The 25753-nt window shown below is 60.9% G+C and overlaps 3 protein-coding genes across 7 annotated transcripts; 2 read left to right on the top strand and 1 right to left on the bottom strand.

The window, feature by feature from the left end:
* Positions 1-283: 283 nt before the first annotated feature.
* Positions 284-14260, bottom strand: UBQLN4 (ubiquilin 4). 5 transcript variants are annotated; one of them, XR_006591565.1, is made up of 12 exons: positions 14102-14260; positions 12527-12678; positions 11956-12173; positions 11118-11380; positions 9391-9549; positions 5738-5963; positions 4591-4730; positions 4045-4128; positions 3815-3930; positions 3447-3670; positions 941-2046; positions 284-581 (listed from the first exon to the last, which is right to left on the bottom strand). XR_006591565.1 is itself a non-coding variant. In XM_045048522.1 (11 exons), exons 1-11 carry the CDS (start codon positions 14207-14209, stop codon positions 1895-1897), a joined length of 1842 nt encoding a protein of 613 aa, XP_044904457.1. In that variant the 5' UTR covers positions 14210-14260; the 3' UTR covers positions 284-1894. The 5 variants fall into 5 exon arrangements, 4 of the variants coding, with proteins under 4 accessions (XP_044904457.1, XP_023103861.1, XP_044904458.1 ...); XM_045048522.1 differs by having other exon boundaries at positions 284-2046; XM_023248093.2 differs by having other exon boundaries at positions 284-1988.
* Positions 14261-15029: 769 nt separating this feature from the next.
* Positions 15030-17952, top strand: LAMTOR2 (late endosomal/lysosomal adaptor, MAPK and MTOR activator 2). The gene is made up of 4 exons (XM_003999628.4): positions 15030-15242; positions 15490-15652; positions 17473-17562; positions 17764-17952. The coding sequence occupies exons 1-4, from the start codon at positions 15175-15177 to the stop codon at positions 17818-17820; spliced, it is 378 nt and encodes a 125-aa protein (XP_003999677.1). The 5' UTR covers positions 15030-15174; the 3' UTR covers positions 17821-17952.
* A 1096-nt stretch (positions 17953-19048) lies between these two features.
* On the top strand, positions 19049-25252 carry RAB25 (RAB25, member RAS oncogene family). Its single transcript, XM_003999627.6, has 5 exons — positions 19049-19366; positions 21992-22187; positions 23376-23569; positions 24384-24464; positions 24890-25252. The coding sequence occupies exons 1-5, from the start codon at positions 19324-19326 to the stop codon at positions 25015-25017; spliced, it is 642 nt and encodes a 213-aa protein (XP_003999676.4). The 5' UTR covers positions 19049-19323; the 3' UTR covers positions 25018-25252.
* The last annotated feature ends 501 nt before the right edge of the window (positions 25253-25753 follow it).

Below are 25753 nucleotides of genomic sequence, written 5' to 3'. Positions count from 1 at the left end.
AAGGCTTCATCTCCTGACTTCACTCGCAGAAGGTCTGGATGCAACAGTTTTGCTTTGTCTTGGCCTTTTTACCTGAGGTAAGAGTCTTGCCCTATCGGCAGTAATGACCTTCCTATGCCCCGCCTCCCAGCCCTGACGGGGTGGGGGTGGGGGTGGCAGCATCCTTTAACACCTGTGGCAACTGAGCCCCCTTCAGCGTCCTCGGGTCCTGCTTTATTAAACCCCCTAAAACCGAGTTTTCTTCGGCCGGCCTCCTCTCCCCCAAAAAGCAAACACCGAGACATCCCGACAACAAAGACCACGTCGTTTATTTACAAAGGCCAGTGTGGAGGTTGGGGAGGTCAGGAGGGAGAGCCACACACACCCTCTCCGGATTGCTCAGGACGCTTTCCCACTCGGGAGACAATCGTGCCCCTCGCGCCTCCATATTCTCGGCCACGGGTCCTCCGAGCAGCTGCGCGAAGCCGCAGAGAGAAGAGGCGGCAGGAGCCTCCCCTGCGCTCGATACAGCAACGTCCAATTCCACACCAAAGGCGTCGCCGCTGCCCTCTCCTTCCCTTCCTCAGATAGAACTCTCTGGCCTGGAAGGAAACGGTGAAGGATCCAAAGGCCGGGGCTGCAGGGGTAGAGACCTCTCTACTGTTCCCCGACAGCTTCAGGACCACACTGCCCTTGGGGTGCCCGGTGCCCAGAGGCCCAGGACCTAGCTCCCTGGACTGTGTGCACTCCTGCCCCGGACCAGCCCTCCTGCCTACCTCTCTCTGGTGGGAGACAGCTCGGAACCAGAAACCAACAAGGAATCCACCGTCCTGTGCCACTCGAGTGTGTGTGTGTGTGTGTGTGTGTGTGTGTGTGTGTGAGTACCCACCGCATACACACCCGCTGCTGAGACAGACCCCAATCCCTTCGTGTCTCGTGAGGGGGACTGAGACCCCGGTACCTGGGGATGCAGGCGGGTCCTGGAAACGGAGCTGGCAGGAGCCCCCGTGAACCGTGTCGCTTGGCTTCCCTGAGCCCTTCCTGCGGCTCAGACCCCGTTAGCATCTCCAGGGCCCTCTGCCAGGCCTGAGCCTGGACCCCGCCTAAGGGAGCTCCGTGGGGCCTCCACTCCCAAAGCGTCCATTCCAGGTTCCAGCCGCTGAGCCTGTGACTCAGTTCGTTTTCCCATCCCCCTCCTCCAGAAAATCTCCTCCCTCCTTTGCACCCAACTCCATCGGACCGGTCCAGGGCTCGGTTCCTCACACAGAGGGTGATGTCTGGTCTCCCCCTTCGGACGGGACATCCCAACAAAGCCTGGATTAAGGGACCAGGATGGGGGGGGGCGGGGGGGGATGGAAAAGAGAGCCTGTCCCCACCCGCCCAACCGCCAGCCCTGCTTCAGTGTGTGGTCCCAGCAGGGGTGAGGCTGCAGGTGGAGAGAGAGACAGAGGAGTCGCCACAAGTAACCAGACAACAAGCAGAGCCCTAGAGGCACACACGAAGACCCCGCCCCAGTCCCTCCTCCCACCCAGCATGGCCACGCCACCGCCACCAGAGGTCTACAGGCTGTGCCAGGAGGCGGTGAGGCCAGGAGCTGGGGCCGACCGGCGACACTGTGAAAACCACTTGAACGGCCCTGCTGGAGCAGGGCCCAGAGCAAAGACTCCATAAGAGATGTACAAGTAAACCCAAAATGCGCAGGGCACTGGGGCGAGGCCCGTGCCCCTAAAGTCACCCTGCTGTCTGGAGAGGACGGGGCGGGGAGATGGGGCGGCAGGCAAAGGGCAGGGGCCAACAGAGGAGCCAGGCGCTGGCGCCCAGGGAAGGGAGAGGCAGGAGGCACGGCCGGGGGGTTAGGAGAGTTGCGAGCCCAGGAGTCTCTCGATGGCTGCATTGACGTCCCCTCCTGTGGCGATCAGGGCCTGCAGGTTAGCTTCACGGTTGATGAAGCCCATGGAGTTGAGCTGCTCCAGCTGCTGCTGGAACCGTACTTCCGGCGTCGTCTGCACCTGCAGAGGACGGGCCTCGTGAAGGGGGCGCAGGGCCACCCCCTTCTGGCGTCTGCACCTGCAGAGGACGGGCCTCTCTGAGTCCGAGGTTTACGGCGCAGAGCAGATGACCAGTAGGTCTTCTCCAGCATCCTCAGACCCAACCAGTGGGCAGGGAAGGGTGAGCCTCAGACAGGGGTCACGGAGCCTGCACCCCACATCAGTCAACGACTGTGTAACAGAAGGTGGGGGGTGTCTTTCTGAACATTTTGAAGTAACAGACGGGCCCAGAGCAGCCTATATTCCTAACCACTTTCTGTCCCCGGAGAGGTTAATGGCGCTCCAGAAACCAAATGGTGTGTGCTCGGTAAGACGCACGGTCTGCACAAAGTCCACCCCCAGCCCTGCCCCCGGCCGTCTTCAAGCAGGGAGCCAGGGGAAAGGCCAGGGAAGGGCCCCAGGAAAGAAGGAACCTGTTTGATCACGGTTAGCCAATCAACAAACACCATTATTTACAGAAGAGAAGGCTTTTCGTGTCTGACACGCCTATATACATCTCCTGGAAATGCTTTCCCAAAGGATGTGCAGGAAGCACTAGCCTTGGTCATAAAGGAGCCCAGCAGTGACAGCCCGCCCGGCCTCTGATAGGGTGAATGCACTGTCCCCAGAAGGAGAGGATGTGCCGAGGGTCACAGAAGCCCCCTAACGTGCAGCACGAGAGCCTTCTCCAGGGTTGGGTGCTGCTTCTCCTCACGGTCCACAGGATCTAAGCCGGACTGGACCTTCCTTGGTGACTCTTGGTCCAACCCTTCTACAGGGTTCTGTAGAACAGAGCCTCCTGCAGAGCTGGGCACACTTACGTTTCTGTCAAAAGGGTCCTCCCAGACGAGTTAGGGAAGCCAGAGAAAGGTTAAGGGCCTCACCTGAGGTCAACCCTACTCCTCACCCAATCCCCTAGCCTTGACTTTGCAACACAGGGTTCTAGTTACCTCCTCCCCCAGAACTCTCCGCGCTAGTCTTGGAGGCGGAGGCTGATTTAATCACCAAAGGACCCTGTGATAGAAGGAAGCAGCGGTAGGACGTGGTGGTTAAGGTGTGTAAACTCAGGAGCCAGCATACCTTGGCCTCATTACTTACTGGCTGCGGGACTCTGAGCAAGCCACTTACCCTCTCTGGGCCTCAGTTTCCCCCTTTTATAACACAGATATAGCAGCTTCTTTCCAAGGCCGTTGTGAGGAGTGGAGCGAATGTGCTCTCGCACACCAGGCATGAGAACGGCCCCCAGAGCCCGATTAAGTTCTATCATTACTCTCGTCTCCATCGCACAGCCGCAAAAGCCAACGTGGAGAAGGCGGCAACCGGCCCAAGGCCAGCAAGGGGCAGACCAAGCCCCGCGGGCGGCGGTCCGGCTGGCTCCAAACCCGCTCTGCCTCTCCAGGCTGCCGCCACCCCCCACACCGGCCCCGCAGCCCCGCGTACCTGGGAGTTCCCGCCCCCTGCCAACAGCTGGACCATCTGCTGCATGAGGTGCTGGGGAGCATTGGGAGCCCCCGCTGGAGAAGGCGTGGCGGGGGGCGCTGGCGAGGAGGTGGGGGCCTCGGGCGCAGACCCAGTGTCGCTGCCTGCCGGGGCCGCCGGGGTCCGGGACATCCCGAAGGAGCCAAGGCTGCAGGCAGGAGAGACCAAGAGGTGGGAGGCAGCCTCTGAGAAAGGGATGGGAACGTGAGGTCCAGAAGGCGGAGCGCACAAGCAGGAGAGCAGACCCTCAGAGCGGCGGGGCGGGGCCTGGCGCGGAGGCGGAGCCAGAGCCTTGTGCCCCTCCCCCCCGCCCCCGGCCCCGCCCTCACCTGGGTACCAGCCCAGGGGCCTCGGTCTGCAGGGTCTGCAGGCCCTGCTGGATCTGCAGCAGGGCCTGCATGGCGCGGGGGTTGGTGAGCACGGACAGGGACTCCGGGTTCTGCATCTGGCGGGAAACAGGCAAAGGAAGGCAGTGGTGGCAGGACCCAGGCGGCCACCCGGAGCTCTGCTCTGCCTCCCCCCCCCCCCCCCCATGCCCCGTGTCCCTGGCCTCACCCACCTGCTGCAGGAAGACGGGGAGCTGGAGGCGGAGCTGCTCCTGCAGCTGGGGGTTCCCCGCAAAGAGCGGCACGTTCACCATCATCTGCGGGGTGAAGGCGGGAGGGAGGCCTGGGCCCACCCGCCCTCAGAATCCCGGCGGCCTGTCTCCCTTGGCACCCCCACCGCCGTGGGAGATCTGGGTCCCCGTGCATCCCGAAGGCCTCCCGGGGGCAGTGAGAGGAGACGGAACCGCGCTCCGGGCCTTGGGCCAGGGCTCGCAGCCCCGCGCCTGGCGTTGACGGTGTCCCCAAGTACAGGGCGCACTGGGCACCACGCCACGTTCCGGGTGCTCTACTCGTATGAGCTCACTGCGCCCCCCGGGACGCCGTGAGGGAGGGGCCACGGCCATGGCCACGGCCACGTACAGGTGAGCAAACTGGGAGGCTCGGGACCGGCTGAGCTCACGCAGTTGGGGGGGGGGGGGCGGGACCGGAGACACGAGCCCAGGCCGTCTGGCTCCCGCGGCTTCCGCCCACTGTGCAGGAACTGCCCCCACACTGCATACCTGAGCAGCAAAGTCGGGGTTCTGGGCCAGCGTCTGCATCATGCTGCGCATGTAGGGGGCAGAGATAACGTTCTGCATCAGCTGCGGGTTTTCAGAGATCTGCTGGAGGAGAGCCTGCATCTCGGGGCTGTTGAACACTCCTAGCACGAGGAGGAAGACGACAAGGACAAAAGGGTCCAGATGGAAACCAGATGCCTGCCCCTCTTCCATCTCCCTTATTTCCAACGTTGAGCCGTTAGGGAGCTCAGAGGGGCGGCGAAAAGCCGCCCCCAGTTCAGGGGCGTGGGCCCCAGCTCTGGCCTTGCTTCAGCCCGGCCTCTCACCCAGCTGCTCTACGGACAAGCAGGTTGGAAACTGGGTCTCATTTGCGTCCCCCCCCCCCCCCCGCCCCGGGGCCGTTCCAGGAAAGGGTCTGACGGAGGTCACATAGGCTCGTGGTTGGCAGTCTTTCTTAGTGGCAGAGGCCCTTTCCTCAAACCAGATGTCACTCCGAACCAAGTGTGACAACGGACTGGCTGGAGCCCCCCCCACTCAGTCCTTTCTCCTTCTGGGGAAAGTCCGGACCTCCGGACTCAGGAGTACAATTTGAAAGCCACAGGTCATAAGGGGACTGGAGCACACAGAGGGGAAGGGACTCTCCTGATCAAGGTGCCCCACCCCCCCCCCCCGACCGGGGCATCTACCAGAGACGTCCCCGGGGTCACATGTACGGTCACAGTCCAGATAGTGGGGCCTCCCCAAGGGTTGTGCACAGCCCGCCCCTGTCTGTCATGGCAAGTCCACACATCCTTCTCCCCCAGCCTCACACCTGCCTGTCCCTGGGAGCGCCCGCTTCCTCCCACACCCACTTCCCCAGGTTGACCCATTTGCCTGGATGGTACCAGCCGTGCTGAGCGCTTCGGAGTGGGGCCTGCTTTACTCTGTGCCGTCACTCAGGCTGCTCCAGGGACGTCAGGACACAGCCCAAACCACCCCTCATCCCAAGGGGGCAGAGCTTCTGCCCCAGGCTGCAGACCCCCCCCCCTCCGGGGCTTCAGTACAGGCTCACCTGTCTTCGGGAGGCTGCAGCAGTGCGAGCCCCATTCAGTCCTGGGGCAGAGGGACTACCCTGGTGACCCCACTAAGCTCCTTCCAGCCCAGGACATACCTGACCCCAGGCTAGCCGCATTGATCCCAAAGGGGTTGGAGACTGTCGGGTGCACCTGGCTGGTCCCCGATCCTCCGGTGCCCTCCCCCCCGGACCCGGGGGCCTGGGAGGTGGGGGGCGAGGGGCTCCAGGGGTTAGGGAGGGGCTCTCGGTTCTCAGTCCGCAGAGGCTGGGAGGACGAGCTGTCGGAGTTCCCGGCCAGGGAAGAGAAGGGGTTGTTGCCAAACTGGGAGGAGGGAAAGGTTCTGGGTTAAGGACCGAAACAAACCAGGGTGAGGGCTAGGCCCCCCGCGCCTCTCACCTAGCAGCCTCCCCTCCCTGGGAGAGGGAGGGGGTGGGAGGTCCCGGAGGCCCTCCGCTCCAGTTCTGGCCTAGAGACGGGGGCAGCCACACCCTCACCTTGCAGGGTGGGAGGTGGCCAGTGCGGGAGCGGCCAGGGGATGACAAAACCCCTCAGGTAACTGGAAACTTCCCACCTTCCCCGAGGGCTCCAAAGACTTGGTCTCTAGTCTCCTTTGTGCCCTGTGGTACTTTACACACACCTTCTCATCGCGTAAGGACACATGTGTCTTCCTCGGGTCTTCAGGGGCACAGGCAAGGTCACCTTTGCACCCCACCTTTCCCCTGACACTAGTAGGTGCTCAATAAATAATTGTTGGCTTGAGGGGAGCTGGCTCTCTACGTCGGCCCTGGGCTGCCTCTAGGCGTCCCCCTGTCCGGCCGTCTTGGTCCAGTAGGACCTCCCCAGAAGCCCAGGTCCTCTTCATGGCATTCTGTCCCTCCGAGCACACGCAGGGGAGCCCCTCGGGGGCACTCATCTCCGGCTGAGCGTGCCCTCCTTCCGCTGCTTCCCCCGCACAGCTTTCTCCTCGGCCTCCTTCCTTCAGCTACATAGGCCCCCTCAGCACCAGGCTGCCTGCTGTCCCCCAGGATGGCCTCAGGGTCGGCACCCCGTCACATGGCGTGCTGCCCAAGGTGGCAATGCAACTTCCTCTGGATCCCCCGGCACCCAGGCAAGAGCTCCGTCCAGCACTGTGCTCGCTGAGGGAGTCTGTGCCCTATTTCCCTGCTCCAGCCCCCCATCCTGAGGTCCTGGGTGGTCCTCAGCTGCACAGCTTCAGCCCCTTGTCACCGCGGGGTCTCCTGCTCATTCAGAGCAGGTCGTGGGGACCAGAGCCAGCCAAGGCCCTCCAGCTCTGAGCCGGGCTTCCTCCGCCTTACCAGATGCCTGCTGGGATGACAGCCAGCAGGCCGGGGTCTGCGTACCCCAGCCTCAGGCTTTGTCCCTGTTTCACACTTCCCGTCCTGGTAACTCGCCTGGCACCCACCACCGCTGAGTTCTGGGCCCCCTAGTTTTCCCCGTGCTCTCTATGGACTGAATCTCTTTCTGACCACCCTCGGGCAATCACAGCTGCCATTTATTGAGCACCTACTATGTACCAGGCATGTTTCTTCTAATGTTTACAGTAGCCCTCCAATGTACCAGTTCTCAAAGTGTGGTCCTGGGACCCTTGCAAGGCTTAACCCTGGTTTTAGAATTCTGAGACGCTATTTGCCTTTTTTCACTCTTGTTGTTTTCATGAGTGTTCAGTGGCGTTTTCCAGAGGCTATGTGACATGTGATACTGCACCAGACCAAGTGCGGAAGCAGAATTGGGTCCCACAGCAAGCCAGACGGCAAGGGAGTCTGCAAAAGTTAGAACAAGGCCGCTCTCCTCTAAAGTTTTGTTTTGGAAAATTAAGTTATTTTTTAAGCGAATGTGCTTTTTATATTAATGTGTAGGGTATTTACTGTCGTTTTAAAACGAATTAATCAACCTTCTGTAAGTTTCTCGGTCTTCATTTCAGATACAGTGGCTATCAAGAGACCCAATCCACAAAAAGAAAACCTTTTTGAGGTCCTCAATAATTCTTAAGGGTATAAAGGGGTCCTGAGGCCAAAAGAGTCAAGCATCACCGCTTTATTATATCACTTCCATTTTGAAAACACGGACGCTAAGACTCAGAAAGGTTAAGCAGCTAACTTAAAACTGCGCCACTAAAAATGGGCGTTAGGTATTTGAACCCAGGTTTGCCGACGCCCAAAGTGTGTTCTTTTAGTTATTCCAACGGTTCTTACAATTTAGCCTGCATCAGTTAGCCGGAGGGCTTGTTATAAGCCTTTCTCAGCTCCTTGGTTTTTTTTTTTTTTAACCAGATGCATGCATTACTTGGATATACGTTTTTAATTAAATACTTAAATAAAACTTAAACAAATTCCTTTAAAAACTCATAGTTGATCCCGACAAGCACGTTCTAAGGTTTGCAACAACATTGCCAAGAATACCCAAGAAGACGCGGGAGAGCAAGGTGAGGGGTTTGCTCTACCAGATGCCCAGGCTTAATCAGGACAATGTGGTATCACCACAAGGACAGACAGACCGACCGGCGGGCCCGCGCACAGTCAGCTAGACTCCCACTTATTTGTGGAGATTTGGTGTAGGACGGAGGCGGCATGAACAAGGAAATCTGCTGGGACAGCACAGACCACGCAGGACGTGGTGCTCTCGTCCACGAGGAAAAAGGAACAGGAGATCCCACCCTCCCGCCTGGGCCCTGGTTTGGGGTGTGTGTGTGTTCAGTTCGTGAAACTCCATCAAGCTGCACGCTTGTGATATGTGTCCCTTTCTGAAGCCATGTTATTCTCCAAGAAAAGTATTCGTAAGAAATGGTTTTAAAAAGCAGGTTAAAATTATATGAACAGCAGGACGCCACTTCTAGGAGGCTTAAAAATATGCAAGACAATACTCTACATTATTTACGGATACAAACATGGGCCATAAAAGAATCAAGACGGTAAACACCAACTTCTCAGTGGCAGTCAGCTCTGGAGAGGGAAGGAGCTGTAAACTGGGGCAGGGCTGCATGAAGCTACACTTCTTTCTGCAAAGCCTTACTTGCAAGTATAAAATACGCCCAGGAAATTATAAAAAACACTCACAGCAGTCACCTCTGAGGTAGAAAAGAGGTGGCTGGGAGATGGAACCAGAAGGACAGATCCCCTATTGTTTACTTTGTATAACTTCGGAACTTCGAAGTGCGTAAATATTTGTATCACGTACTTAGTGTAAATTAAACTTAAAAAAGAAAAAAAGAGAACCCAAAAGACACTGACACTACATACAGGGGCGTGAAAGGATGCCGTACTTTGGTCTACACTTCTCACATATTTGGAAGAATCCATAAGGTACTTTTCAAAGTGCATATTCCCAGGGCCTGATTCCAGAGATTGAGTCAGGAAGAGGCTCGAAGGTGGGAACCAGGAATCTGATGATCGGCGAGCCCCCCTGGGTGATTCTGATGCAGGTGATCCAAGGACCACACTTGAGACACGCTGCCGGCCCCACGGCCCCTGAGCCCCTGAGCCCCCGGGGCAAGAAGTTGTCTGACGCTTTGCACGCTACACCCCGCCCGCTTCCCTGGGGAATTCTGCTACCTTCCACCCTGCCGCCCCGCCCCGGGCCAGGCTGGACCACCCCCGCCTGTGCTGTGAGAACCGCTCTCGAGCCAAGGCCCACTGTCGGAGGGCTGCGTAGGCAAAGAGGCTGACTTGGATCCGGGGATAGGGAATCCTGAGCCCAAACAGCCCTCCCACGGCCCAGCCCCTGGTCCCACCTGTTCCCGGGCAGCACTGAACATCGGCTCTTGGATGTCTGTGTACATGCGGCGGAGGGCGTTATACCCTCCGGGGATGCTCTCCAGGTTGCTCAGGGCCCGGTCCTGGTTCCGCATCATTTCTTGCATCATGGCTGGATTTCGAGCAAGCTCCATGGTCTGGCGGAGAAGGGAGAGAGACAGGAAGAACCCCAGAACCAGGGGGGCACCAGGCTTGGCCGGGGGTGGGCCCTGAGGAGGAGGTCTGTCCCAGGACTAGGGTCCAGGGCCCAGGAACTGCCCCACAGCGGCAGGGTGGCAGGTAACTTCCTCCCTCTACTGTCATCTTGGTTCTGTCCCTGCCTGCAAGGGTAGTCTGCCTGGCTTTGTGCTGTGGTACAACGACCCAGGGGTGGGGGGCCGAGGACAGCAGCTTCTCTTCCTCAGGTTCAGGAGGCCCTTGAACCTGAGGCCCTCGGAAGTACAGGGAGCAAAAGGAAACTGGTAGGAAAGGACACGAGGAGGAGGAAGCAGAGGAGAGTAACATCTGAGCACCTATGATACACAGGCACCCAGCTAAGTAATTCACACAACGGAAGTCACGTGCTCCCCATGATAATTGTCCCGAGGAGATATTTCTGTCCCTATTCTGTAGATGAGGAAATAGGCTGAGATTCACTGGGGACACACAGCCGGTTAGTGGTGGGGCCAGGTTTTGAGGCCAGATCACTCTGTCTGTCCAAGACCACACTGCGGTTCCCGGAAGATGACCGTAAGTTGGGGAGGGAAAAGGATTCACGCTGGGGTGACACGACCAGCACTCTCTAACCCCACCCCCAGGTCTCCGGCCTGGCCAAACCTTGAGAAACCCGCGGACGGGATGGGGGCTCACTCTCAATAAGGGCTGGCCTGTGTCAACTCCAGGGGACAGCAGTGCATGACGGGGGACAGAGGGCACCCTGCCTGGGATGCCTTCCCTGTCCCTACTCCCAAGTCCCTCCACAAGTGCTCACTAAAGCACCTTTACGTCTAAGACGGGACCCTGACTCCTTACCCCATAATTCACTCATTCTCTAAGTGTTTCCGGAGTGACTTCCACGCACCAGGAGCCATTCTAGGCAGGGAAGAAAACACCCGCAAGTCCTTGCTCCGAAGGCACTTATCTCCAGGGGAACCCAGCACCGGTGCCCACGGCTCCGCTGACGTCATCTCTCCTCTTCCCCCGGGGGACTGGGCCATGAGACAGGGCTCCCGAAGCCTGACACGCCGCCGCTGCCGGGCGTCCTTCGGCCACCAGCCCTGCCCGGCCCAGCCATGACGCTCCCCGAACACCCTACACCCAGGCCTTTGCACGTGCTGTCCCTCAGGCCTGAACACTCTCCTCTTTTTCTTCCTCTGGCTCATGATTCCTCCTCTGGGTCTCAGCGTGGCTGACACTTCCTCCAGAGCCTCCTCTGAGCGCTCCCCCCCACTCCCCGGGTAGGGCCAGGAGCCCTTCTCTTAGGGGATCCCGCGACTATGACATCACCAACCACGCCACGTTACTACTGCACGCTTGCTTGTCCCATTTCCTTTTGAGACCAGAAGTTCCTGGAAAGCTAGGCCTGTGCCTTGTCGTCACTACACCCCCAGTGCTCCAAACAGGGCTGCCGGATGAGTAAGTCACCAAATAAGCCAAGGCAGGGCGAGGTGGGAAAAGTCCCACCGGTGTCTTGTCCGTCCCCACCCCAACCTTCTCTCACACCCACCTGCCTCATGAGCTCCGGGTTGTTGAGCATGTGGCTGATCTCAGGGTTCCGCTCCATCAACTGCTGCATCTGGGGGTTGGCCATGATCATGTGGCGCATGAGGTCGGGGTTGGACATCATGTCCTGGACCAGGGGGTTCTCCATGATCTGCGACAGCATCTCGGGGTTGGACATCAGCTGTCTCTGCATTTGCTGCTGCAGCTCCATGAAGTTGGCGGAGCCCAGGCCCAGGCTGCCCAGGCCCAGGAGGCCCCCAAAGCCAGCTGCGGGGAGGGGCCAGGGTCACGGCCCGCCGCAAAACCCTGCCCCCACCCGGCCACAGCCGCCGCCGAATGCAGGCCTCCGCGATGGGCCCTGTCTGCTTCTGGCATCTCCCCTTTCCAACCCTTCCCCGGGCCCAAGCCCTGGCCCGCTGCCGGCAGAGACGGGAGCCTAGCAGACCGAGACCTCTCTGGAAGCCGAGGCCGAGAGCCGGGCACGGCACTGAGCAAAGAGACGGCGACCAGCGACGGCCTGCTGAATGAGCCTAAACACTGCCCAGCTGGCTGCTGCTGGACCCACTCTGTCCCCAAACTCCAGTATCCTCACCCCGCATTCGCCACGTCCGCAACCTCATTTCTCCCGTCCCCTTAACGTTCACCCATGCTCCCCTCCTCCGGGAGGCCCTCATAGACGGATGTCCTCCCCTGCTCCGCTCAAGCAGCAATGTCTGGAACCCTATGTCCAGGGGTTCCCTGTCCCCATCAGACCAGGAGCAGGGACCATGTTTCTGCCTCCTCTTGGCTCCCCCCGCGCCCTAGCCCAAAGCAGGACTGTGACCTCCTCCCTCAGGGCTTACAGAGTATGGATGCAGTAGCGCTGGGGGGTCCCTCCCCAGCCCCAGGGGAGGGCCCCCCCCCACTGCTCCTCCGGCTTCCGCTGCCAGCATCCGAAGTGGCGCTGCCAGAGGTGGAGGGCTGGGCCGGGGCGGCGGGTGAAGCGGGCGTGGTGGAGGGTGCCGAGGCAGGGTCTGGAGTGGAGGGGGAAGAAGCAGTGGTGGCAGCTGGATCTGGAGCCCTGAGGACAGAGAAATGAAGTCCCAGCTGAGGTGAGCCCCAGAGGGAAGACGGGGATCTCAGAGGAGGACTTTCGGTGCCTCTACTACCCTATCACAAGCCACCTCCTGAGCAGCCCTCAGGCGGGGGTGTGGTAATGCTGGGGGCAGTTAGTAGTTCAGGCCGAGGGAGAAGCTAGCACCAGCTGCCTCCGGGGCATTCTGGGAGAGGTGAGTCCCGTCCCCTCCCCTGGTAGGGCTTGCCAATTCTTCCCGGACCTCGGCAGGGCCCTCCAGGTACAGGTGAGTGACGGGTGAGACACCGGGGGAAAAGAGGCCTGATCAGAAGTTGGATGTGCTCCTCTCCTGGACTTACTTCTGAGGGGTCTTGATGACCAGATGGACAGTGAGCCCATCCTTGATCCCATGCTGGTTCAGGGTGTCCCCATCCTTGAGGATCTTGCCTGCGAAGATCAGGACCAGCTGATCCTGCTGAGCCTTAAACCTCCTGGAGATCTCCTCTTTGAACTGTGGTCAGGAGGCAGAAGTCACTGCGGAGGCTCCTGGGCTCCACCCACCAGGGACCCTGCCTCTAGCCCCCAGGGGAAGTCCCTTCCGCAGTCTCAACTCCATCCAGCCTGCTGCGAGAAGCAGGCCCCTTTGTTAACCAAAGAGAAGGACCGGTGACGTCCCCTCTCAGCTCAGCTCCTGGGGTCTCCCACCCCAGAAGGCCCTTGCTGCTTCCTGCCACCCCCTCCGCAGTCCCTCTGCCCAGATCCCTGTGAGGGCCCTGCCCTGCTGGCCCCTGCCCATCCCAACTCCTGCAACAGCCTTCCACCCAGGCCCTGTCCACCCCCCCACCCCCGCCCCGCCTCCGTTCTCAGACCCCAACTTTCCTCACGCCCAGCCATCTTGCAACAACTAGGACAAACGCACCCCAGCAGTGACTCCTCAGGAGTTAAGAGTCTCAGTCCCATGAGATACGTATGAATCATTATCTCCATTTTAAAGATGAGAAAACTGAGGCTCAGAGCAGTTATGTAACTGCACCGGAACGCAGGACTTGACCCCAAAGCCCCAGCTCTTGACCAAACACACTGTCTCGCAATTCAAGCTGACTTCAAATTCAGCTTTGCAGGGCAGAGAATGTAAGTTCTGGAATGCAGTCACTTTACAAGGGGGGAGAGGGAGCAGTGATGGCACTAAAGACTGGCTTGGGAGAGTGAGACTCCCCAAATCTATCAGCTCTCCCCTCCAAAACAAACTTAAACCAAAACAGACACTCTCAGTAAAGAGTGCACTTGCTAAGCAAACGCAGCTTCCAGAGCCCTTCCTTCCAACCAGATGGCCTGTGTTAAGCCCCGCCTGCGTGAAATTGTGGAGCAGCCACAGGAGGTGCGAACACAGGAAAAGCTCCCTCATTCACTCATTCAACACACTTTTATTGAGCACCTACTGCACACCGTAAGTCCCAGAGAGGCCGAGGGCCCACCGTAACCCCCTCGATTTGGGAGCGTCGGAAGGATACGGGCCCGGGGAAATGCTCCCCCGGCGCCCCGCGTCCCAGAACCCGGAGGCGCCCCCCGCCCGCTCTCCTGGCGCAGCGCCGTGCCCGGAGCCCGCCCGGCCTCGGCGCCCCGGCCCCCCGGCCCCCCGGCCATTCCCCGCGGCGCACGCTGCCCTCAAGGCCCTGGTCCTTCCCCTGCGCGGTGCCAGGTGCCCCCTCCCCACTCTCCGCCACGCCCCCAGCCCAGGCCACAAGGCGCGCCCCGGCCTCGCGTCCGCCGCACGCGCCGCGCTCGCCGGCTCCCTCTCGCCGGACGCCCCCAGCCCCGCTCCGCGCCTCCCGCCCCTCCGAGAGCCTGCGGGGCCCCCGCCCGCCGCCCCAGCGCCTCGGGGCCACCCCTCTCTTCGCAGACCCCTCCTCCGCGACCCTCGCCGCGCGTACTACCTCCTTGACGGAGGCTCGATCGCAGATCACGATTTCCTCCTTGTCCTTGGGGGTCTTGACGGTGACCCGAATGGGGGGCCTGGCCTCGGCCCCGCTCGGCTCCGCCATGCCGCCGCCGCCACCCGGCCGCCCGCCAGCCCGCCCCGGCTCCTCCTCCTCCTCCTCCTCCTCCTCCTCCCCGCCCGGCCGGCCGGCTCGGCTCCGGCCTCCGCCCCTCCGCACCCCCCCTGCCCTGCCCTCCCCTCCCCGCGGCCGCGCCGCCCTCCGGACCAGCGGCGCCCACAGCGCCCCGGGCGGCCTGGGGGGGCACTGCAGCCGGGGCCGCGCCGCCGCACCGGGCCTCACGGGGCGGGGCGGGCTCCCCACGACAGCCGGCAGCCAGCCCAGGCCGGCCGCCTCCGCGGGGACTCCCGCTCGCGGACCAAACGCTGTCCCCGTCACCGCGTTGGCTCCGTTCCCGGGCCCCTCCCGCCTCGGAGGCTGAGTTCGCCCACTTCTGGACGTCCACCCAAGATCTCACCTCTAGGACTGACTATGCCCCCGAAGGTCGTGGCCTGCACGACGTTACTAAGTACGGCTCCAGGGGCCTGGGTTCGGCAGGCGCGGCCTTTCTGAGCCTTGGTCTCATCCCACAGGGCCGTGCATAACGTAGGAAACTGCTTTCAAAAGTAACAAACGTGTGCCTGACAAATACGGGGATTGCTGTTTTCAGTTACTGGTCGTGGATTGTCAAGCGGGCATGATGACGCTTCTGCCCCCGGGGAGGGGTTAAACGTCCTTCCAGTACTGCCGCTGTCCTTTTCGCTCCCGCTCTTTCCGCCCCCCTCCACCGCGTGCTCCCCGGGGAAAGGCGAACTACAGTTCCCAGGGTGCGCCGCAAGGCCGCACGGAACTACAACTCCCGGCGCCCCCTGCGGCGGGGGGCGGTGTTGCGTCGTCACCGCGGAGCGCGGCCGGGACCTCCGGGTCGCGCGGCGTTCCGGAGCGGCCCGGAGCTCGGGGAGGTGCCCGCGGAGGCCCGCGGGAGACGGCTCGGGGGCTGGCGCGGAAGCGGGGGCTTGGGAGCCGCAGGCATGCTGCGTCCCAAGGCTTTGACCCAGGTGTTAAGCCAGGCCAACACCGGCGGTGTCCAGAGCACGCTGTGAGTGCGGACGGAGCAGGCGAGCGGCGAGCCCGGGGCGCGCTGGGGAAGGGTCTCGGGGAGGGGAGGAAGGCGGGGCGGCCGCGGCCGGAGGGGTGGGGGTGGGGGGAGACCGGAGCGTGGATCCCGGGGCACGTTCTGGACAGGCTCTGCCCAGACCCCTGCTTTCTGCAAGCGCCCCGGCGGGAGCTGGGACGTTTTTGTCGCCGCCGCGGGCACGTCCGAACCCCTTGCCGCCACTCGCCAGGCTGCTGAATAACGAGGGCTCTCTGCTGGCTTACTCCGGTTACGGGGATACGGACGCCCGGGTCACCGCGGCCATCGCCAGCAACATCTGGGCCGCCTACGACCGGAACGGGAACCAGGCGTTTAATGAAGACAATCTCAAATTCATCCTCATGGACTGCATGGTATGGAGAGGAGAGCCACTTCCTCTGTCCCCCAAGGGGATCCCCATGGGGCGACCTGGACCCCATCCTGGATGGTTGGAGGGGCAGGGACAGGATCTCTGAGGGCTAAGAGTTGGTCTGCTGCTGCATTATGGTAGGGCAGGACCCTGTGCCTCAAGTGGTGGTGAGGAAGGAGCCAGGGACCCAGGGTCTGACTGGGCGTCTGGTGTCAGCCAGCCACCTGTCGTTTGTGGAACCTCGGGTAAGTCACTCAACCTCTCTAAGCTTCCCTAGCACATCTCCAAGGTGGAAGCGGTAATCCGTCCGATGACCGATTACCTGTGCACACATGCACACAGGTTGTCGTGAAGACCAAAAGAAAGGACGTAAGCTGTGCGGTGTCATCATCCCAGATTCGCAGACTCACAGAAGCACAGCAGCACAGCAGAGTCTCCAGACCCTGGGCCTGTTCCTTCCGTTTACAGAAAACAGCTGCAGTCTAGAAAGGGGAAGTAGCCATTAGACGGCGAAGTTCCGGGGGACAGAAACTGTTTCGCTCACCTTTGTGTTTGTTGGGCCAACAAATGTTTACGTCCCTGCAGTGTTCTAAGGACTAGGGAAAAAGTAGCAAATGGAACAAAAAACTGCAGCTCTAACTCCTCACAGAAGCTCACGGTTTTGTGTGTGCTGTAAAACGCGTCTAAGTTAAAAAACTAGGATGTTAGGTATTGAAAATGCGATGGGAAAGGAAGTGAGGTGGGGCGTATGTCAGGGACCATCTCACTGGAAAAGTGACATTTCATTAGAGATCTGAAGGAAGTTGGCAAGCCCTGTGGCTGTCTGGGGGAAGAACATTTTTGACAAAGGCAAGCGTAAAGGCCCTGAGGCAGAGTAGCATCTGGTCAAGGATGGACAAGGTTGATGTAGCTGGTACAGCATGGGAGTGGGGGAGGTGAGTAGAGGTGAGGCCAGAGAGGCAGGGAGTGAAGCACCTGGCTCCCAGCACACAGCAGATGGCCAGGGAAAGTTCGCGAACCAAACTGAAAAGGCCCAAGAGTGAAGTCTCCCCGAAGGATTTGGGCTGTAACCCACTGTAACCGGGCTGTCTGCCTCATCCTCGCCCCATGCCCAACCAAGGACGCCATTTCAGTTCAGCTGATGACTCCTTCTTCGTGCCTAACCTGGGGTTGGTGCTGTCGAGCAGTGGTTTTCCAACATCTTGTCCACACCCCAGCTGTAAGAAATGCCTTTTAAGTCAGAGCCCAATGCATGCCCCTCCCCCCCCCCCCACTAAAACAAAAGTTTCTCGAAACAGTACTTCCCTTACCGCATGCAACGCACTCCATTTCTCTTCTTTTAAATGCTAATCCATCTCCTTAACTGATCTAACCCTAGAGTCAGACCTGCTATTTGAGAAACATTACCACGGGGGAAAAGAGAACTCTACCTTAGGCTACTGCTCCCTAGCTCCTCGCAGTGTCTTTGGTTGGGGTGAACCCACAGTAAAAACATCACCCATGTGGACAGCCCTTTGCAGATTCAAAACCCCCTCCTGGGTACCCTTACCAGCTGGGATGAGGTGGGGGGGGGGGGGCGGGTCGCAGAAAGAGAAACCAAGCGGCTGGGAGATTGAGTGTCCCATAGTAAGTCGTAGAGAGCTGTGCTGAAGCTGGAATCTGAACTCAGGATCCCACGTCCAGGGCTGTGGCCAGAGCCCTTGGTCTGGAGCTCCTGCCATGCCCAGGGCATGGAAGGAAGATAACCTTTCTGAAGAGGAGCCCTGGGGGAAAGGGCTAAAGGTGCCAGGCAGAACATTACATCCCGTGATCTCGCCCCACCAGGAGGGCCGTGTAGCCATCACGCGGGTGGCCAACCTCCTGCTGTGTATGTACGCCAAGGAGACCGTGGGCTTCGGGATGCTCAAGGCCAAGGTGTGTACGTGCCCCTCTGTCTGCAGCCCTGGGCCCAGGCCTGGGCTTTTCACTGTCCGCTCCCACCCCATCGCCTTCCTGGAGTCCTGTCACCCAGCCTGTGTGTGGTGGGGGCGGGGCGCCCAGCGGAGGAGCCCACGTAGACTGGGACTCCTCTGGTGGCAGACTTGTGCGGGCCTGATCACTCCTCCCCTCTTGCAGGCCCAGGCTTTGGTGCAGTACCTGGAGGAGCCCCTTACCCAAGTGGCGGCATCATAGCGAGCCTCGGTTGGAGCTGGGGTCAGAAAAGATCAGTGATCATTTGGAGGGGCGGGGCTCCCTGGGGAAACCTTTCTGGACGGTTCCGGAGGCTGAGACTTTTTTCCAAGAATAAACTTGAACTCCTATCTACTTTGCGTGATGGCTGCTTTCTTGAATGGGAGGAGTCCAAAGAGGTGGGAAGGAGCACGGAGTGCTCTGGAGACCCCTGAGGGCCTGCGACTCCTGCCGGCCCCTCACCTTGCCCTCTGGCAGCCAAGTGGCTCCCGCAGTGATGCCTTAGCCGCCTTGGCCTTTCCAGCAACAGGACGTATCATCGGCCCTGCCGCTGGGAGTGAGTTTACCCGTCCGACTGTCACACCGTTGCAAGTGATCTTGGAGGAGCGGGGCGCCCGTGGGGGTCTTGTCAGCAAGATTATGGGGCCCTGCAGATCCAGTGTCCTCCGGTCCCACCTTGGCGGTGGGGGGTGGGGGGTAGAATGCCTTTTCTGCTCTTGGAGTTGGAAGAGTGCTTGCTAGCCACCTGCAAGGGCTCACACAGACCCTCCAGACATCAAGGCCCTGTGCAGACGGCATGGCTTCCTCGTGAGGCCTGAGATCCCGGGGCGGGAGTATAAGCAATCCAGAAGCTCTCAAAGCCCTTCATCTCTAGATCCTGCCCGGCGCTCAAACTCCTCGCTCCATGTACTTCTCCGGGTCTCCCCCGTACCCTGGGTCTCTAGAGCAGGCGTGGAAAGGGAACCACCAGCCCCTAGCCCAGGGCCTTAGGAAGGGACCCATCCCAGGGGAGAGGTAGGTGGCGAGTTTCAGCTCCACCCAGGGTGGGGGACACCGCCCATCCCAGGCCCTGGGCCTTCGGGAGGAGCAGCTGCCCGAACTCTGGGAGCGATGGGCAGCCGTCAGCCCCAGCCCCTCGCCCCAACAGCCCTTCCCCTCCTGCCCCCAGTTACCCCTCCCGGAAGGTCCGAAGGAAATGCAGGAGGCCAATAGGTTTCCGTTCCCTGAGAGGCTATTTCTCAGTCATTGGTGGCCACCCAGGTGTATCCCGGGTCCCAGGAGCCTAGCAGCATGGCTCTCTGCAGGTGCCGTGCGGGCCCCAGCTTCCCCTCCCCCAACCCCAGCCCCCCCCCCCCACACCCCCTGCCGGCCCGCCCCGCTGCGGGAGCCCAGGCTGGGAGCAGACACCCAACCTGCCTAACCTGTCTGACGTCATCGTCTCTCCACCCACCTGGGCCCCAGGTCTCCTGCCGCCTGCTCTTCCTGTTCTCAGCTTCCGTCCCCTCGGCTTCCTCGCAGCACCCCACCTGCCAGCGCTGAGCCTCCAGGGCCCTGCCCAGTCTGAAGTCGCCCTCAGTCCCTCTGCCTGCAGAAGTTTCTTCACCCCCAATGAGAGGAGGCGCGGACCCAGGTCTCTGGAGAGCTGAGGGTTGAGGGCACTGCGCCAACGCATAGTCCCGTCACCTCTGTCCCTGAGGACACTCGTACCCTCCATGTGGAGCCAAGATGGGGAACAGAGCCGAGGAAGATTATAACTTTGTCTTCAAGGGTGAGTTGGGGTCTATAAAAAAAGAGACCGCAGAGCCTGAAAGCGCCCGCCCCGTTCTGTTGTTTTTGTTTTTTTTAATCTCTCACCTGGACCCCTGAGGGCTCCTCATTCGTTTTGGGTTAGAAAGGAAGCTGCAGGGAGTTGGGGAGGGTCCGGTTACTAGGGCAAAAGTCCTGGGGCTTCGGGAAGGCTCTGCTGCTGTAAATAAGGATGTTGAGCAAGGCTGCGTAGCGCCGAGTTAGGCCCCTCTGCTCCCTTCGCAGAGGAAGCCCACATCCCTAAGAGTCGTCAGCCACCACAGCGTAGGAGGTGGAGGTCAGACCTCAGGGAGGACTTCCCTCCTGAGAAAGAGGAAACAACTTCCAGAGGAAGAAAGTCCTGTCTCTGGGTGCGTGTGCAGGAAAGAAAAGAGAAGGAGCGCCTTGTCCATTTTGGGGTGAAAACAGGGAAGATCTCATAAATTGAGAGCAGGGTCCAATAGAACCTGGAAGACTGAGGGCTGGGGCCCCGTCGGCCGTCCCTCGGCAGCCCCCGCGGGCCCAATAGCAGGCGCCTGGGTTCAACCTGGCTGGCCCCGGGAGCATGACCTTTCCCGCTCCTTTACCTCAGCCCCTGCGTCGGACCCTCTGGTGTCCCCAGCCCCCACGCACCCCTCCTCCAGGGCGGGGTTCCCTGGCAGAGCCGTCGTTCCCGGCCCAGCCACCCCACCCCGCCGCCTCTCCCGGCCTCAACCCCGCCCTCGCTCAAGCTGGGGCTCGGGCTGCTGGGGCCGGGGGAGCCGTGCTGTCCCGGCCTCTCTCCCAGGAAGGGGAGGCTGGGACAAACGGTGCTACTAGAAACTGCCCTTTACTGAGCCCTCAGCGTGTGCCCGCTCTGGCTCGTTGGCCACCGTAACAACCCCAAAATGCATCTCTCTTTCTGAAAGCGGTCAGGGGCCAGATCGACTGTGAGAGGGCAGCTCTGTCGGTCACTAGTTGGTGCGGGTTGGGGTCTCCGGAAGCTGACTCTAAGAAGTCTGGGGTATGAGACGTCTATTGTGGATCAACACCGGTGCAAGGAAGGGAGGGGAAGCAAGACCGAGCGGCGGGGAGAAGCTTTGTGCGGCCCAGGGTCACAAAGCCTCGGCCGAGGGCGGGGAGCGCTGTGCCCCCGGCCTGGCCCGGACGCTGGGTGCAGGCGGCCCAGGACCGCCAGGGCCTCAAGCGAGGCCAACCAGCGCCCCCCGCAGGGCGCCTCTGCGTTTGCCACACCAGCGGTGGCAGCCACCGAAGCCCAAGTGCCTCCGTTTCCTCGTCTGTAAACATGGGGTGATAATAATACTGGCCTTGCCTCGTGGCACCAAGGCGAGAATTACACGAGTGAACGTGCGTAAAGCTCTTACGATGGCGTCCGGCACGTAGTAGGCGCTCAGTCCGTGTGAACAGTCAGCGTCTCCGTTTCACAGCCGAGGACAGGACAAATGGTCACCCAGCCCGTACTCGAAGCCGGGTCTGTCGGACCCCAAAGCCCTTGCCCTGAGCACCTCTTGGGCCTGAGGACAGGCTGAGCCCCTCCCACCGGGAGGGGGGAGATGGGGAGGAGGCAGGGACACACCCCCACGCTGCTCCCAGCTCTTTCCTGCCCTGCCCAAGTCTGAGGGGCTTTGACGCATTTTATAAACGAGGAAACTGAAAGCCAGAAGAACTGAGCCACCTGTTCGAGGTCACTAGCTAGTGAGAGGCCGAGTGGGGAGCAGCGCCCAGAGCGTGTGGCTCCCAAGGCGCCAGCCTGCTTTTCCAGAACCTGGGGGGGCCTCCCGTCACGCTGGATGCGTGCTCAGCGTTGCGCAATTAGCGGGTCATGCTTGCATCGGCCCCCTCGCCCTCCTCCAGCCCCTCGCTCACCCGCGGTGGGTAAACCTGGGCCCTGGACGCTTTCCACCGGCCCCGAGGCTCTTTGTGGCCCCACCGGTGGATCCTGGCTCTGGAAACCTGACGGTGACAACACCGGCCTGCCGACAACGATCACGATGGTAACGGGTTTTGGCACACTCACTCCAGCCTGGGCGATATCTCACTTATTTCTTGCAACAACCGGTAAAATAGATAGTATCACTATTCCCAGTTGTCATACGACAGAGGTCAGGGTGGGCCGGTCCAACACCCGGCCCCATCATGTCCTTACCTGTGTCCCTCCGTGAGGATCACCCGCCGAACATTCTTCTCCCCACATTTCCGTTCACACGACGGCTCCCCACACGCGTGTGCGCACGTGCACGCCCAGCCTCCTCCTCGTCCTCACAGCTCACACACAGACACAGGCACGGCGCTGTCACGCTCCCCAGCGTGCCTACGTCTCTGTCCGCATTCACACACCCTGCCAGCCTCACGGCCCCTGAACACTGACCCCCACAGACAGACGGCACCCCATCACAGAAATGGGGGCTGACCGCGCGGTCGTGTCTCCACGGACCAGGCCAAGAAGCCTTACGGGCCCGCAGCCCATTTCAGACTCTCGGCCCTTCACCCGGGGAGGATGGGTCCTGCAGAGTTGCAGTCCCCTGGGTCCCCCTCAGTTTCCCGAGCTCAGCTCCCTTTCCGGATGGACAGACCCCCGAGCTCAGCCCTTGTCTCTCTGCCCCCTCAGTGGTGCTGATCGGTGAGTCAGGCGTGGGGAAGACCAATCTGCTGTCCCGATTCACACGGAATGAGTTCAGCCACGACAGCCGCACCACCATCGGGGTTGAGTTCTCCACCCGCACGGTCATGCTGGGCACCGCGGCCATTAAGGCTCAGATCTGGGACACGGCCGGCCTGGAGCGGTACCGGGCCATCACCTCCGCGTGAGCCTGGGGGCTGGGGGGGGGGGGGCGCTGGGGAAGTCAGGGAGGGCCTGTGGAGCAGAGGCCACGGGCCCCGTGCGCACTGGGGGGATCCCGGGACGCCGTGGCCCCGGCGAGACACGGGTAGGTGCCGTGAGCCACGCAGCCGGGGGCAGGACGCAGCGACCCCGGCTGCTAGTGGCAGGGGAAGCAGCCGCCCCTGAGCCCTTCCTGACTCCCTTCTGCTTCACACTCAGCAACCGCTGCCATTTCATCACAGACCTGAAGGGCTGGACCCTTCAGCTGCATTTTACAAACATTCGGGGTACGGAGGACCTTCCGCCTCCGGACGCCCATGCAAGACATTTGCCAGTGTCCGGCTGGACGCGAGGGGGGTGGTCTGTGGGTGTGACGGAGGACAGCACCTGCCAAGAGGCAGGAAGCAGGAGTCCAGGGCTTCGGTCACACGCACGCTCGCCACTCCTGGGCTGGTCCCCTGGCCTCTCCTGAGCCTCGGTTGACACATGAGTAAAACGGAAGAATCAGATATCACAGCCTGAAAAAGCCCCATCTCACCCCAGGAGTGAGGCTGGATGCCTGCAGGGGTGCCTCAGATGGTCACCTCAGGGACTGCTGCGTGGGGTGGGCTTGTAGCTGGTCCTAGAGAGGTGGCCGCGAGCGAGACGAGGGCGGTGCGGGTGCAGGAGCCACGTGAGGAACGTGCCCGCCGAAAGGGGCATCCAGGAGGCCGAGTGGGGCGCAGGTGCTCTTTGGTGGCCATCCAGGGCTAACATCAGAACGAAGGACCCAAGGGGCGCTCAGGTCACGATCACAATTGTAAGTTCGAGCTTACACGGGGCTCCGTCCTGATCGTGCCGAGCCTTCTTGGGATTCTCGGTCTCCCTCTCTCTCCCTGCCCCTCCCCCCCCCCAAATAAATGAATAAACTTTAAAAAAAGAACAGAGGACCCAAGGAAACAGTGGGCTAGAAAAAGCGGGAGGAAGGAAGGAAGGTGACTCTGGAGGCTGCAATACTGGTGACCCGGAGGGCTCTCGGCATCAGACACAGGACCCTGGAGTTGCCCTGTCTAGGTTTGGGTCCCTGGACCTCAGCTTTCATATGACCCCACCTCTGGTCTCGTGTCTGACCTTTCGGCTCGAGGGCTGTGCTCTGACCTTGCCTCTGTCGCTCCTGCCGCCCCCCACGCAGGTACTATCGAGGTGCGGTGGGGGCCCTACTGGTGTTTGACCTGACCAAGCACCAGACCTATGCCGTGGTGGAGCGCTGGCTGAAGGAGCTCTATGACCACGCCGAGGCCACCATTGTCGTCATGCTCGTGGGCAACAAGAGTGACCTCAGCCAGGCCCGGGAGGTGCCCACTGAAGAGGCCCGAATGTTCGCTGGTGAGAGCCCTCCACCACCCAGTCCGGCCCCCCCAGCCCGGCCCGTGCCATCCAGCTCCTGCCTCCCGGCCCCTGCTCCCACCCTAGGGCCCCAGCCTGGACTTCCTCCGTGGGCTCCCCTACCTCCCTCACCTCTCTCCCAGTCTCTCAGCACTCCCCTTCTCCGGACCCTGCGTCCCTCATTATGTTTCACCGCTTGCCCCAACGTTGTCTTTATTTACTTATTTATTTTTTGAGAGAGAGACAGACAGACAGACAGACAGGACACAAGTGGGGGAGGGGCAGAGAGCGAGGGAGACACAGAATCCGAAGCAGGCTCCAGGCTCCGAGCCGTCAGCACAGAGGCCTGACTCTGGGCTCGGACTCGCGAACCATGAGTTGGATGCTTAACCAACTGAGCTCCCCATGAGCCCGCCCCCCCCCCCCAAGATTGTCTTTATGGGCAATAATTTTGTCATTGGTGTTAGAGGCCAGGCCACTCAGGGATCCAGATCTCCATGGCCATCTCCAGTGACGCCCTCCCCAGGAGTCTTATGGGGTCAGAGGCAGCAGGACACAGCGGTTAAGGGTGCAGGCTCTGGCGTCCCATGGCCCAGCCTCACTAGATAGGGGACAGTGAGCAAGTCCTTTGTGGACGCTCTCGGTGTTTCTGGTCTTCTGTCCTCTTCTGTAAAAAAGGGATGATATTCAAACCCACCTCACAGGTTGTTTTAAGTGTTAAATCAGCAACACGTGCCAAGGGTTTAGCACATTGCGAATGTACATAGTAAACATTAAGTAAATATTATTATTATTGTGTTTCTTTTCCTGCCAGAAAACAATGGACTGCTATTCCTGGAGACCTCAGCCCTGGACTCCACCAATGTTGAGCTGGCGTTTGAGACTGTCCTCAAAGGTTAGAGCCCCTGCCTGCATTTGGCAACGCCCCCCCCCATCCCGTCCCTGAGGCTCCTGTGGGCAGCAGTGGGAATGCAGACGCCCAGCCCTTGCCCACCCCGGATGATCCCTCAGCCCCTCTGGGGGCCCCCCCAGCCTCCTCAGAGCCTCCCTAGTGCCCTCTCCTCTCCAAGCCTGAGGCTTGGGGAAGGAACCAGAACGCTACACTTCGCAGGGAGCTAAGCATTAGCCCTTCACCCAGGTGAGTAGAAGGGACTCAGGTGCCCAAACTCCATTTCCTTCCAGCAAAACCTCCTTGTGTGGCCACACCCAGTGCTCGGTAAGGCCAGTGTGGGGTGTGTGTGTGTGTGTGTGTGCGTGTGTGTGTGTGTGTAGCATGGGTTCTCAGTCTTCTGACCCAATCACTGTCCTCCGCCCCCTCAGAGATCTTCGCAAAAGTGTCCAAGCAGAGGCAGAACAGCACCCGGACCCACGCCATCACCCTGGGCGGTGCCCAGGCTGGGCAGGAGCCGGGCCCTGGTGAGAAGAGGGCCTGCTGCATTAGCCTCTGACCTGGGCTCACACCAACCCTGCCCCCAAGGCTTACCCCACCGCCACCGGCTCGGGGACCTGCCCCTGCCCCGTGGTGGTTCCAGATGTCGATGTCGGAGCGGATGCTTCCCTGCTCCCAGCCCCACAGACCACAGGGCCCTGAGGTCAGCACGGTCCCCCCACCTGCCATGTCTCCATTGCCTGCTCCCCCGCCACACACACTCAGTCTTCCAATAAAGCTGTGTTTTGTACCAACGTCTGGCCATCCTGCTGCTCCCATCCCTGACTCCCCTTCACCTCTGGCCCCTCTGGGCTTCCCTCCCCCTCCTTCCCCTCCCCACCACACCCACCGCCCCCCCCCCTCCCCGGGGCCAGCTGCCTCTAGAGTCCTGTGGTCTGGGGACAGTGCCAAGGGGGCGGGAGGTGCCCAGCCTTCCCTGTGCCAACCCCCAGAGCAGGTGGGGGAGGGAGGACAGCAGGGCCAAGATGGGGTATCTGGAAGGAGAGACAAAGGAAATCACCGGCAGGTACCATCTGGTGCCCAGGGCCCTGATGCCAAGAACTGAGGTCGCTCCAATGCCAGGGGTGAGGGGAGGAGGCAGGGGAGGGGTTGGAGGGAAGGGAGAGGCAGGGCCAGCCTGCGTGTGCTGGGCAAGATTGAAGCCTGGGAGGTGGAAGGTCCAAGTCTCACATCCAGCTTGCCGCCCGACCGCCCCCCAGACCCACAGAGGAAAGGGGGTGTCCAACCTGGCAGGG

The sequence above is a fragment of the Felis catus genome, chromosome F1, assembly GCF_018350175.1.
Source record: "Felis catus isolate Fca126 chromosome F1, F.catus_Fca126_mat1.0, whole genome shotgun sequence".
In the NCBI taxonomy this organism is placed as follows: Eukaryota; Metazoa; Chordata; class Mammalia; order Carnivora; family Felidae; genus Felis; species Felis catus.
This window is presented reverse-complemented; position numbering and strand designations above follow the sequence as displayed.

Excerpts from the sequence above, each read along its gene's own strand:
- UBQLN4 (XM_045048522.1), bottom strand. The coding sequence starts at position 14,209 with ATGGCGGAGCCGAGCGGGGCCGAGGCCAGGCCCCCCATTCGGGTCACC. Across the intron at positions 4,129-4,590 it reads ACCCCGACTTTGCTGCTCAG|ATGATGGTGAACGTGCCGCT; the intron begins GTATGCAGTGTG and ends TTCACCCCGCAG. Across the intron at positions 2,047-3,446 it reads CAGGGGGCGGGAACTCCCAG|GTGCAGACGCCAGAAGGGGG; the intron begins GTACGCGGGGCT and ends CGTCCTCTGCAG.
- LAMTOR2 (XM_003999628.4), top strand. The coding sequence starts at position 15,175 with ATGCTGCGTCCCAAGGCTTTGACCCAGGTGTTAAGCCAGGCCAACACC. Across the intron at positions 15,243-15,489 it reads GGCGGTGTCCAGAGCACGCT|GCTGCTGAATAACGAGGGCT; the intron begins GTGAGTGCGGAC and ends GCCACTCGCCAG. Across the intron at positions 17,563-17,763 it reads TCGGGATGCTCAAGGCCAAG|GCCCAGGCTTTGGTGCAGTA; the intron begins GTGTGTACGTGC and ends CCCCTCTTGCAG.
- RAB25 (XM_003999627.6), top strand. The coding sequence starts at position 19,324 with ATGGGGAACAGAGCCGAGGAAGATTATAACTTTGTCTTCAAGG. Across the intron at positions 22,188-23,375 it reads TACCGGGCCATCACCTCCGC|GTACTATCGAGGTGCGGTGG; the intron begins GTGAGCCTGGGG and ends CCCCCCACGCAG. Across the intron at positions 24,465-24,889 it reads GTTTGAGACTGTCCTCAAAG|AGATCTTCGCAAAAGTGTCC; the intron begins GTTAGAGCCCCT and ends CCGCCCCCTCAG.